General features: G+C 32.1%; 1 protein-coding gene across 9 annotated transcripts; it reads right to left on the reverse strand.

Moving 5' to 3' along the window:
- Positions 1-264: 264 nt before the first annotated feature.
- On the reverse strand, positions 265-11,507 carry LOC105343213 (DNA damage-regulated autophagy modulator protein 1). 9 transcript variants are annotated; one of them, XR_004599638.2, is made up of 10 exons: positions 11,402-11,507; positions 9,638-9,859; positions 9,227-9,280; positions 8,704-8,771; positions 7,965-8,113; positions 6,992-7,202; positions 6,816-6,874; positions 6,561-6,734; positions 3,634-3,791; positions 265-3,495 (listed from the first exon to the last, which is right to left on the reverse strand). XR_004599638.2 is itself a non-coding variant. In XM_034461369.2 (10 exons), the coding sequence occupies exons 2-9, from the start codon at positions 9,727-9,729 to the stop codon at positions 4,420-4,422; spliced, it is 813 nt and encodes a 270-aa protein (XP_034317260.1). In that variant the 5' UTR covers positions 9,730-9,859; positions 11,402-11,507; the 3' UTR covers positions 265-3,788; positions 4,411-4,419. The 9 variants fall into 9 exon arrangements, 8 of the variants coding, with proteins under 8 accessions (XP_034317260.1, XP_034317259.1, XP_034317258.1 ...); XM_034461369.2 differs by adding an exon at positions 4,411-4,425 and having other exon boundaries at positions 265-3,788; XM_034461368.2 differs by adding an exon at positions 4,411-4,425 and having other exon boundaries at positions 265-3,791.
- Between the last annotated feature and the right edge of the window lie 2,783 nt (positions 11,508-14,290).

The raw sequence follows: 14,290 nt of genomic DNA on the forward strand, positions 1-14,290 counted from the left end.
ATAACTTTAACATTACTTAGGTCATAAGCACTCTTTGAGTGATGCAAGAACTTCCAATGTTTCTCCATAAGAAAGATATAGACAGGATACAAATAATGACTGTTTCCTTCCAGTAACCTTGAACTTAACTAAGTGATCTAGGGTCAAAATCATGACATCCCCCCCCCCCCCAACCAGAGTCGAATGGTTTACTTAATTCTCTATGCAGAAATTTAACCTATTCCAATGCCAATGCTGCAATAAAAAATAAAGAAAAGATTTAAAGATCTTTAACAAATTTACTGGTTTTGATATACAGGAAATGACATCATGACTTATAAATTATACAATTTACTGATCACAATGGGATGAGATGAAGACTATATAATGTCAGCATTATCTTAAACTAGTATACTATGCTGGCAGACATATGTTGACAGCACCAGACGGATCACTATAAAACCTTTGAAATATGTGCTCTGCAAGATGATAAAAATTTGGAAGGAGTCCATGCAAATGTTTATATTTTTTTTTCAACTTATTAAAAGAATATTATCACTTTAAGATTTATAACATTACATACAACATTCTAGTTTAGTTTATGTCCTTTTCTCTGAGGCTAAAATGTTAACAGAAAACAACTGGGAAAGTAATGATCGATGAACAGATCAATTTTGACATCATACTGTAAGTTTTGGTTTTACCCATCTTTCCATTATCCCAAATTACACTTAATGAATGCCTCAAAAACAGAGAAGTGCAGCTACATGTATATCAGAGCATTTAATCAGTATCTATATGAGAGCATTTAATCATTATATCAGCAAGATGGAATTCAGCGCATATTCAAAGTAATTGAATTACCGTAATCATCAAAGAAGAAATCCAAGAGTGTTGAGTTGGGTAACAAGATTTCAAATGTATAAAACTACATGTACACCAAGTTGCACTATATTCTTCAGGGCATTTTGAAATGTATGAAATTTTGGTTAAAACTTTGTATTTGAGCATATATATATATATACCTGTAAATATCAAAACTTTTTTTTTCTGTAAAATACCCTGAAGTGTAATTAAGTCATAAAAATGATAAACAATGAATCCATATAGGTTCATGATTTCTTCTACTTTAAAAATATTCAGCAGTAAAAAGAGGGTAGGGGGATTTAACAAGTTCATAACAAATATCATATATATATTTATATATACACACAAGTCATGTAGATAGAAATACACATGACCACGTATAGCCATGCAAGTCATGAAATAGTAAGATACACTACTTAAATTCTACATAAAAAAGCAGATTTGACAAAGAAAATTTTGATTACATACTGTATAACAACTTAACAGATCAACAATCACAACCATACAATTACTAAATCCTGCCATTTTATTCCTACTGTACATCTCATACAATTATATGTACATCCATTCCAATCCTACTGTACATATTACACAGAATTGTACTTGTATTTCTCAAAACAAAAATAAAGGCTTTGAATTCTAAAATCTTGAATTATTTTAACACAATATGTATTTAATGGTCAACAGAATTTACTTCTTAGTATACTGAGTAAAACCAACAGTATTATCTAATACACTATATGACTTTGTATGAAAGTTTTAGAGGTGAAAATAAAATAAACTCAAAACACTGCTTAATATTGGCAGAATTCAAACATTTATTTACACGGAGGTAGAAAAGAGCTGGAAGAATTTTTTATGAGCAAACTGAAAAGGTTCCCATTTTAGTTTTTTTAACATATATTTGGGCAAGTACCTATAATGTATGAAAAAATACACAACCATCAAGAAATATATATATTAAATCTTCTGAAGAAAAAAATTGTATGCATCTTTTCAAAATTAAATCAATAACAAAAATACACCCACAAAACTCAAGACAGATTATGCTGATATTGCTGCAACAGGAACATATGCCACAGGGAAAATTCAGGAACTGAATTTACTAAATACCAAGTAAACCCCTTACACAAATACAAGAAATGTGTGGACAAGAAAAAAAAATTGAAAAACTAGCAATAAAGATGGGTGTTTTAAAAGCAATCTGATAAAAAGTCTTGAATCTCCATTATGTATATCAATAAACTAAAAAGGGCTGTGTTTTGAACATCAGCATGTGTCATATAGTGCATGTACAATGTACATATAAAAAAAAATCCTATCAGATTTGATTACAGATTTAATTCACAGGCACCTGACGTTATATATTTTCCTCATAATAAAATATATGCACTCTCTACCTTATAATACAGTATATTTTTCTCATAATAAAAAATATATATGCTCTACCTATTAATATACAGTTATTATTATAGGTAGAAGGTGCATATTCTTTATTATGAGAAAAATATATAATGTCAGGTGCCTGTGGTTTAATTGAATTATTAGTTCGACATAAACTATTCAATGAATTATCGATTAGGTGGTTGTTGACAGGTTCATATTTAAAGTGTACCTGTACAAATGTGCATGTACATGGCTGTACAAAAATCTATGTGACATGTTCAGACACCTATGATACAGAATAGAAAATTTTAATATTATATAGCACTGTATAGTCTCTGACAAAACAGTAAACTGTCTTGCTAGCCTACATCAATTTGCAAAAAGTTATTTAGTCTGTGATAACATTTTGTCTGTCAGACAATGTCTGATAAAAAATAGGTAATTAAAATATAAAAGTGGAATGAAGAAACAAACAACATTTATACAAGTAATACATTTCTGATTTCCATGCATTGACAATATTTTGGGAAGATATTTTGTTTTGGATAAAGTAAAAAAATCAGTAGCGAAATACTTTTTGCAAAAAGTCTGTATAAATCTGTAGGCTTCTTCATGAATATATATTGCTGCAGCAAAAAACATGTAGTAAAGACAAATATAAATAATACAGGTAGAAAAATACTTATGGTTTAATATATACAGGAACATGCAACAATATACAGGAACATGCAACAGAAAAAGTTTAGGGAATTAAGATAATTATGAGAGATTTTAAATTGTAAAATGCTCTTTAATAATAAATGTGTGAACTATCCCATTTAAAAATAATATTCTATGTTACAAATCTTGATGCTGCTTTTTAACTTTTTTTAAGGCATAAATATTTTGGAAAAATACAATCTTGTACAATATTATCAAAGTCATTTTTGTCAAAAAATAGTTTGTTCTTTTAATTTTTCTTATCAATCCTGAATTTATTGAATTTATTTAGTTTTCGAACAAAAAAATATACTTAAAAATTTTGCTAGAACTTTCTGAGGACCAATGAAAACATGATTACAAGCTTTGAAGAAGATAAAATCCAATTAGTTGCTTGGACTAGATTTCATGCCTTTATAATTCCTGATTCCAGATGGAAAATGTTGCAGATTTTGGGTCTTTGGTATTCCTGGTTGAGGAATGGCGCTGTACAGAAAGACCTCACCCTCTCTGACTCTTATAATCATCATTCCCTGCCTTGGGCTGAGTGGCACTGTATAACCCCTTCATGGGTAAAATCAATATGGATCACAAGTATATGTACATGTGATGAATCATATACTATAGTACATGTAGCACATATACACATCATATGAAGAGGTTAAAGTACAAATGTGGTTCACAAGTATATGGATCACATACCGTAGTTAAATTACACACCACAGGTACGGTATGACACCAATACTCATCACAAGTATGGTGTATCAATTAACACATGAGCAGTGGATTACTATCACGATGGGTTCCGATTAAACTTCCTGTTTTTCTGGCTGAAGCCTTTCCCTGTCATTCATTTCCTGCTGAATAAAAAAATAAAAATCAAGCATATTGTATGATGAAATCAATGATGTGGTGGATGACTTGTATAGAAATTACAGTACATGTATATTTATTCACCTAGTATATAAGTAAATTATAAGTTCTGCCAATTATTTATAACTTCTAAATATCCAATATACCCACTTCACAGCACATTCAATGATGAGTCAATCTTTACAAATCAAATAAATACACACATAACATATGGTTAAAGTATTATGTAGCAAGCGAAAAAGTTATTAAATACGCATGTACCAGGTAACTGAAAATGAAAAATTAAAGTTGCATAAATATTCTCACCCCTTTAGAACAAACACATGTACATATAGAGATATATATTTATACACAGGTGGAAACAGAATTTTATCAAATTGGTGTCTAGCACATGCTGTCCAATATAAACTTAATGCATCAGACAAAATTATCATAACATTCTCTACCAAACTGGTTTACAATTAGTGTTCTACCCTTGATTATAACACTAGCAATGACTTAATTATCATCACGTTTTCTAAGGTAATAATGCTCCAATTAAGAAAACATTCACTGTGATCATGCTTTTACAAGGATCTGGAATTTGACTTGCTACAATTTACTTACTAGGATCTGTTAAACCTGTAAATTTATTCAATGGCCAAATTTTAATAGTCATGCATGTATATTTTACAAAAATGCACAAAGAAATTTATCAGGAAGTTCATCTGTGTAACTATTCACTGTTTATTCCAATACATGCACTGCGCAGTGTAAAAGAATGCACCTTAAAAGTTATCCTGCATGTATTTAATGTGAATGAAATTAATGTGAATTCTTTAGTGTTTACATGAAAGTCAAATGTGATTGAAATAAAGTACTGGACATAAAATTGTGTCAAGCCTTTCTCAGAATATAATATGAACATAATTAATTCTCTCACTTGAAATTCACTTATTAATAAAGTAAATGCCAGTGTAAGGTAAAGGACTATATATGGTTGGAGCCTAAAATGGCCCCCTAAAATGAACATTGTCATTTTACTGTAATTCTTTGTTTTATTTGTACAAATATACATTTCAAGTTTTTTCATAATTTTCATTTTGATTTAAGTGCCCACAATTTAAAAATATGACATCATAAAGTTTACCATTTCCCGCCATTTTTCTCATTTTTAGCATAAAACGGCTTGTTTTAAGGCAGTTTTTCTTTAAGAAAACATTGAGTGACTACTTGAACAAACAAAATATTTTCACCAAAGATGTATCTTTCCAATACACTGTACTATTAAGTGACAAAAAGTTCGTTCTTGTTCAAAGAGTCGCTCTATATTCCCATTCGAAAATAGATAAGAAAAATGTCAATGTTTGGTTGATTTTGATTGAATTATAAAAATAGCGTCACTTCTGACGTCATATACTGCCAGTGAGTGCATATAAATCAAATAAATGGGTGAAAAACATATTTCATGTCAACTCTTTTATAAAATAACACAACAAGTTAATGTACCTGAATCATTTTAAAAATAGCGAATTTTGGGGGCCAAACTTGACTAATATCATATATAGTTCTTTAACCAATATTCTTAAAAAACAATAGCCAAAAAATAAAAATAATAAATTGAAGCATGAATTGCTTTTTTGAGCAAGTTACAAGTTTGATACAGATGGAACCCATGCAAGTTAAATTGTAAAAGGCAATAAATAATTGGTATAAATTTGAAAATGCAGCAGTTATATTTGATGATTACAGCTGAGTACTGTAAACATATTTAAGGACAGCGAACGATAGCATTGTCTAGCCGCCTAACTAAAAGTCATTTTTTGATAACTGTCTAGTAATTAAAATAATTTTTTTTATAATAATGTAAACATTAATGTATATTTTCATTTTAAAATTATCAACGATTTGTTCATACAAAGAGAGATTACTATGTATTTTGGGATAAAATAGCTCATTTCATAATAGAAACTAAAATAAAATGAAATTTTCTTTTTTATAAAACATCTTTTCCCACTGTGAAACTAAAATTCCCTTTCAGGGATTATATATATTGTTTTTTAGCATATTTATACCAAAGGGCTTGTTGTTTCAGGGGGGGGGGGGGGGGGGGGGACATATGTCTACAGACCAAAATACATTCCAAAAAAGCATTTTGCTTTGTAACGTTTCAAAATATAATTAACAAATATGAATTAAAATGAAAATTTGCTTTCATATCCAACATTAACATGTGAAAATTAAGTTTTTATGCACATATTGGCCGCTAAATGATATTTTCCTCACTCATAGAGACTGATTTCAATGAAAAATTTTTAAGACCCCCCCCGTTAGCATTAAATTAATTATTTGATTCAATTTTTTCTTTTGATATAAATTGGTTAGGATTTGATTATACTTTATAGTAAAAAACTTAGTTTTTGAATATTTGACAAAAATTCCGAAAATATTTGGATGTAAAGTGTAGGCGGGAAACGGGCGTTAACGTTCGCAGTTCTTTGGCACACTCAATATTTAAAAACACAATCCTACCAAGAGAGTAATTATATTACATTCCGTATTCGTAGATTAGCGCATTTCGAGCCAAATTTTTTTAATTATTCCTTTGAATAACAAATTATTTTGAAAAGGAATACAAAATATACTGCTACATTAAGTACCAAGTATGTTCAATTTATGAAGATATATGAGCAATTATACCCAGTTGGAAATATTCTCTTTTGTTAAAGGAAAACAAGTTTATAGAGAAAGATAAGCTGCATTCAGACTAAAAGTACCTGTTCTCCATTGGGAGGTGGTCCTGACTTTTCACCTTTATCCAAGGTCACTTTAACTTTGATGTCTTTCAAACGTTTGAAGCCAGGGATAAATGTTAGCACAAAGAACATGATTGAGAAGGCTAGTAACCACTCTGTTGTTGTGGACAACAAAAACACACCCCGTAGTGTATCCTGCAAATTCATGAACATATAATAATATGTTTGAAAAAAGAGAGAGAGAGAGAGAGATGATCAAGAAATCAAGAATCCTACCCATTTAGTTCCCATGTTTAACTTCCTCTGCATTTTGTACGTTGCCTTAGATACAGAAACTATGCAAATTAAGGAAACACAGGCAAGAACAAAGAACAAAATTGCATTTCAATATATTTGCATAACTTCTACTGTATTTCTGTTTTAAATTCTGTATGACACACATCAAAGGATACATAAGATAAGTAATATGGTGGAGGCAGCACTATTTAGGATTTGCCAGATCCAAACAAACAGTCGGATAGCCCTCCAAACTTTCCCATCTTGTGGCTTTTGTGCCACATGTCTCAGTTTCCAAGTGATGACTGTCTGTAACCATAGATACACAATGGCTATCACAAAGCAGAGAAAGGCTCCAAAGTAGTGGGGAGGTTTCATCACATCCACCTGTCAAAAGACATCAGTCATCTATGTTTAAACTATTGTGTACATAAGTAAGTGTACAAGAATGAGAATTGAAATAATACTTTTGATGATGATGATGATGATGATGATGATGATGATGATGATGATGATGATGATCAAAATCATGCTGATACATAACAGGAATTAATTGGGAGGCAGCATTCACTCCTGTTTAAGCATGAACTGAATTCTACCAAAAATCCTGATGTGGATTATGATGACTTTTGTCTGTTAAATGTGGGTTTTGCTTCTATTGATTTGATGCAATTTCCATATGCTAACAGGCACAATTTGCACAATGATATAGAAAGATGTTTCCATTAAGGCTTTGCATATACATCAGTAAGCTGTCTCCATTTTCTGTCTATATAGGGAGAAATGGCATTTCAAAGAAAATGTTAGATTTGTTTTATACATTGTTTTTACTGTATTGACCCAAAATGAAGTCAGAAGAATAAAAGAACATATTTCACTGAATATGTCAAATGGGTATGCAAGACCATTAATTTTTCTTTTGATAATGTACTTATACTAGCTCTTATGATTTAATACTTTGGAAATGATATTAAACAATCTAAAGGATGAAAAATATTAAAAAAAAAATTTTTTTTTCTCATACTTCATATGCGGCAAACCTAAAATCTAAGATCTAAATATCTGGTTTCTATGGTATGTGGACTGTGAGGGTTCTGGGATACCAAAGGTGGACTGCAATATTCATTGCACACTGTAAGATCTGATTACCTGGAAACATCCGACCAGGAGCAAGCCAAAGGAGGAGATGAGCCCCAGCACAAGTCCAGCTACATTTGTATTCTTCCATTTCTTGTTCATTTTTTTTTCATGAAAAATTTCCTTCACAAACAGAAATCGCATTTCTGCATTGGCAGCAACTGTCAATAAATGTTCAAGGTATGATTTGATTTACAATGTCAAACAAATTAATTATTGAAATTAAGCAACTTTTAAAAGTCCTTGTAAAAAATCTAAAACCAAAGTTCACATTAAAGTCTAATCTTACCCATGTTTAAGCCAGAAGACACTTATGTACACATTAAAAAGGAATACAAGTTACATATTTATCATTCTTCTGGGTTTTTTTCTCACATTTTAATTTCATGCAATCATACATTTAAAATTCATCAAGTAAGACTAGTAAGCTACATGCAATAATCTCCCACCAATATGAAGAAGGTATGAACTTATATAATTCACACTACACCCAATTCACACTTGAGATACTTGATAATCTTAACATGAAAACAACATGGAAACAGTCATAACGGAAACAAACTGGTCAAGTACCACTTCATAAGAGAGCATCAATTCCAAATCGAGATCAAACAGTGTCAGCCATTGTCAGACAGTTAAACACTCAGCAACGGTGGGTACAATCTCATCTTGTCAAAAAGCTATCCTCCATGTGCCCTTCTTTCCTTTTTAATTGTTTTATTCAAATTTAATGAAAAAAAGGATGTCTTACGCATAATGGCAGTGACAGCAATTGAAAATGTAAATATTCCCCTCTCCGGAACTTCCACACCTGTGTAGCTGCAAGGATGACAATTTATTAACATGCATTTCAATTAATTTCTGCAGTAAGAATAAACCCAATTATTATTAAAGTCATTTGTCCTCTCTTATTTAACCATACTTGGCATAATATTTTCCTGAATACCATATATATATTATTAATGTTTTACCATGGAGACAACTTTATTACAGGTCAATGACCTGAGGTCATTTAGTAGAAGTACAATGTTGTCATTTTTATAGATATTTTCTATATCTACTATCTAGGTAATAAATGGAGACAAATGATATCCTACAATTAAGAAAAATGGATGCTTTAACAGGGAAAATGCCTGCTAGCTTTAGAAATCTGAATTTCTTTTATCAGTATACACTGTTAGTATGATCGAGTAACAATATGGTGTTCTGTACAAGTTTTAATCAATATTATTTCAAGGGGAAAAAACCAATGACAAGGTACTAAAATAACTCACCTGATGTATGGAAAATTAGGAAAGGTGTGATTAAGTGCCACTGCAATACCATAACTGAAAATACCAGGTATTTAGAATATAAATAAATGTTTCTATACAATGTATAAAAAATATTGTGTACTTTATACATTTAGCATATGATGTAAACATGGTTTTTAAAAAAAATGTCACTTGACAGGCAAGATATCTACATATATATTCTAATATACATGTATACAAATATTATGTAATTACTACCCCTTCTTGCTATAATTAATGTGATATGATTCATATTCTTTAAAGCAAAATGTTGTGCCTATATATTATCCTTACTGACTAAATCTCTATGTTAAAAATCTGTTCTCTCTCTCTCTCTCTCTCTCTCTCTCTCTCTCTCTCTCTCTCTCTCTCTCTCTCTCTTAGTTTACTTACGTGGTTGTCATTGACACAAAGAGCCATCCTAGAGTGAATATGGGCAGAAGCCACATGAAGCGACCCATACACCAACTGGCTGCTAGGAACATGGTGCCTGATGGGTAGAATGATGCTCCCTTAAATTCTTTAGATATTTATTTAATCCACAATATAAGTTGGTCACTAATATTTTAACTTCGTTGTTCAGTTTCTTCACTAAAATTCCTCAACACTCTGTTCCTATAAAAAAAAGAATAAGACACCCTTGTTAGTCATGGCAAATAAACATGCAAGAACTTATACTTAATTGTGGTCAGTAAAGAAACCTGTGTACCAATATGCACCATAGAAATGGTCAGATTCATGCACAACCACATCAGTCGTTATGGACTGGGGACAGAGCAATATATTCACCCATACACTATACAATACAATCAATAGAACTTGTGGAACTGCTCAGACACTTATAAATCAAATGTATACACAGTATAACCAAGAAGGTCAGCCATGCATGGTCACTGACATCCTAGCCCAGACTGATAGATCACAGAGTTGATTAATGAGATTTCTTCAGTTGTACGCCATACGTCTGTCATTGTGGTCAATATAATTATATTAGGGAGAAACTCCTGACAAGAATAAGGACTTTATTTCCAACAAGTTATATGTCCAATTATAATAGATGAAGAAAAAATATTTCACAGATTTTTGGGGAAATAAGCATGCAGTCAGGTGAATTTAAAATCAAATACTTTGTAAACTTCAGAGAGAGAGAGAGAGAGAGAGAGAGAGAGAGAGAGAATGAGAGAAACATTCACTCCTATCTCCCCCTCTTTCAAGACAAATTATTTTTATCTAATAAATACATTCTCCATTTTTCTTTGTTTATCTTATGAAGACATGAATTGAGCGTAAAAACAGCAGCTAAGTTTTTATTTACCAGGGTTGATGAATAACTTAGAACTGCTGTAGCAATTAGATTGATAACCACGGGCTGTTTCACAGATACAATCTCCAGCAAGGTCACGAAAATTCACCAACAAATGAAAAGAACAGCGTGTCTTTTGTGTAAAGGAACTCAATCAGAACAGTTTGTTAAAAGATTACCCCCAGAACCCTTTCACATTGATTTTATACCACTGACATTCCAATACTAAACTAGATATATAAACTGAAAACTTGACAGTTCAATCTGCAAGTTGCCTACACCGTGCGTTTACGCAATTTACCTGTTCCCGGGTGTTTTGGTGCAAATGAGTAAAAGACCCACACGCTTTGACCTTTGTTTATTTCTACCACACCTGGACTGATGACAGTAATGACCCACAGGTATGGTACAATCATCGGATATTTGACGCTTTAGTCGCCCCCACTTCTGCCCATTTTCTGATTCATCATGTGACCTAGTTTTCTATAAATACACTTGACATGTCTCCGGAAAAATCAAGTTTTCGATGAAATAAATAAACAGATAAAATATATCAATCAATAATATATTCATGGAGACTGAGGTAATGCATTAGCTTCACAGTCACTGCCAATAACAATAATTATACCGAAAAACGTTGCTTATATTATCAAAAATACATAGCAGGAATTCCCCATTTTCGATTAGTCTGCCTACCTGCAATTTAAAAACTTCCAAGAAAAAAGTTCCGAAGATTCGGAAAACAATATGCCAATGTCAGAACACAAGTACATGTACACTTCAGATCAGCAGCACCAATCTAGCTGGTATATATATGTACATCTAATCCCAGCGTAAACACTCAATTTACCTACCTATACCTATTCACACGGCACGTCCCTTCAATCAAAGAACCTGAGCGATACTGAGGGAATTCCCAAATACAGGAAGGCTAACTCCGGCTGATTAATTCAAGTGAGATAACTCTCCTAAACTATCAGGAATATCGATAAATCAACACAAACCTCCCTATCTATACATATATACGTCGTACTTAGAGAGAGAGAGAGAGAGAGAGAGAGAGAGAGAGAGAGAGAGAGAGAGAGAGAGATCCAAATATAAGGAAAAGACATTATCCAAATTCAAGGTAAAAATTTCATGTGAAATGCAACAAAATATTTAATTTAAAAAAAGCTATGAATTTTTTTTTGACTTTTGTTGTAGTTCACTTGAAAAAAAAGTAGAAAAATTGTTTTTGGTTAGAAAATCAACAAATATTCATGAATACAAGCAAATCTGAAACTTTTAGATACCTAATCATTTTAACAATCAGTATAAATCGTAAGCAAACTGCCTATAATGCATTCCTGAATACGAACACCCTTCGTCTGAAACTTATTTTCGCTTACGCCTTACTGAATAAGGACCACTGCAACTATACGTTCATGGTATACCGACTGGACCCTAATCACACTTTCATGAAAAAATCTCGACATTGCAGAAAAAATACATAAATTTTTTCTGCACTGATCGCTTCCTTCAGAACCCGCATGAATTACCAAAGAAAGCATTTTATTGTTTATATTGACATCTTTCTCTTAGCTACATGTAATTCATTAGTTGATTATGAAAAGTTAGTAAAATTCACTAAATTACTATTAATGTACATATACATTGTAAGTACGTTAGCTAAAAGAAACAACCAAAAACGTCTCCTGTGAGACTTTGAACCTGAAATCATCACGATTACTTCGTGCTGACTGTGATCTTTCTTAGGTGGCTATAGATTTCGACCAATCGATGAACAGGGCGTGTCAATTTCAGTCCTGTCACTCTCTTGTCAGTTTCAGGCGCTGTAGATTTTGACCAATTGATGAACGGGGCGTGTAGATTTTAGTCTGGCTGTTTCTATAGAGCTATATGAAGTAACTGTAAGTTTCCGTAAGAATAGAGGAAATAATACTTGGTAGATATAAATATAAAATTAAAGAAACAGGCATACTGAAATCTACGCGCCCCTTTTACCAATTGGTCAACACCTACAGTGACATAAGAAAAATCACGGACTGCACGAAATAATCATGATGATGTCAGACTCAAATTCCCACGGAAGACGATTTGGCTGTTTCTTTTAGCTAAACAGTAATTTAGTGAATTTTGCTTACTTTTTACAATCAATTTATTTATTTGTTAAAAGAAAGATGTAAATGTAAAAAATAAAAATTATTAATAAAATGCTTTCTTTGATGATTCATGCGGGTTAAGAAAATAGCGATCATTGTAGAAAAAATATACAAAAGCCGCTAACGGGGGTTATGTATTTTTTCTCCAATGTCACAACCTTTATGTCCCTCATAAATCACCAAAGAAAGCATTTAATTGTTTAAATCTGTACTTCTAATATAATTACAAGAGTTGTGAATTTCTTTGCAGACACGTTGGGGAAGGGGGGCAGCCTTATTAAAAAAATCTTGACAATCAAAAAGTTAGAGCCAACCTTTACTTTCAATTTCAATGTCGATTTCCTTATTATCACTTCACTTTTTACAGTGTACATGCCACCAAAAAGGGGGGGGGGGGGGCAACTCCCTAATAATAAATTTTTTACTATGTAAAGGATCTCGTGCTAATAATAATTGAATTGACATATAGGGGAGATGAATATACCGGAAAAAAATCACTTTTGAAAATCATATCATATTGCTCTTGCAATTTTATAGTTATAATCTTCAGAGTTGGCTAAAACAGCAGTTTCTTAGTAAAATGGTATATTTCTGCATGTTTTTTTTGGCCTAGATATCCTTCAGGTCCGGCCTGCCTTAAAAAATCTTAGATATTTCGATATGTTTTGTTCAAAGGAATAAGTTGGAAACTGATTTCTATCATACTGGTCTGTTTTTACATGAAAAAGAGTAAGTTCCGGATAGCCTGACTATTGTATTGTATTTAAATTTCTGAGAAAGTATTAAAACATATATGTCTTGCGCTTTTTGATTGTATTCCTTTTGATTTAGCGTATTTACTTCGGGATCCATCCAAATATATTTGTTGTCACTTCAAATAGATAACTATAGACCTTTTCTGTTCAAATCGGTATAAAACGAAACCGAATATGATCATGTAAAAGATATAAGCCAAAACTGTCCATTCTGTTTGAGAGAGAACTGATCGAGACGTACCTTAGGGCCGAGAAAGTTCTTTCTCTCACACCATGGACAGTCTGAGGCCAATATCCAACTTAAAACATTACCTTCTTTGGTTTAAGAATGGACAGTATCAGGTAAACTTGTTGACAATGCTGATAAATATATTTTTGAACTTTACAAAATAAATTCAGTCTTGGGTAGAACTTTTCTGTCACTTAACACTGGACAGTTTCAGAAATTTGCATGAAGTTTGTAAAGCTGTGCTGTGAAATTTCATATTTATTAATTCGTCATCTAAGTCACACAGACATCTCATCTCATTCTGGGGAGAGTATGTGCGGCGGAAAGGGTAATAAAGACGGTAAAGCAAAACGTTTTGCAATAACGTCTTTTTTCCCTTTTCCGCCGCCCATAGGAGAGCATTAAAGAGGTACTCACTCAGCAGCGTATACTGACGCTGCTGTAAGTGATATTGATGTACAGGGTGGGAATGCTGTGCCAAATTTTGATATGACTTACAAAATCATTTGATGAAAAATTATAACCAACCAAAACAAAGATTGCATTGACAGGCTCAGACGAGTTCCTCCAGGGTTGTGGAGGAGGTTGAGGGTCAAG

Source organism: Magallana gigas, chromosome 5, assembly GCF_963853765.1.
Source record: "Magallana gigas chromosome 5, xbMagGiga1.1, whole genome shotgun sequence".
Lineage (NCBI taxonomy): Eukaryota > Metazoa > Mollusca > Bivalvia > Ostreida > Ostreidae > Magallana > Magallana gigas.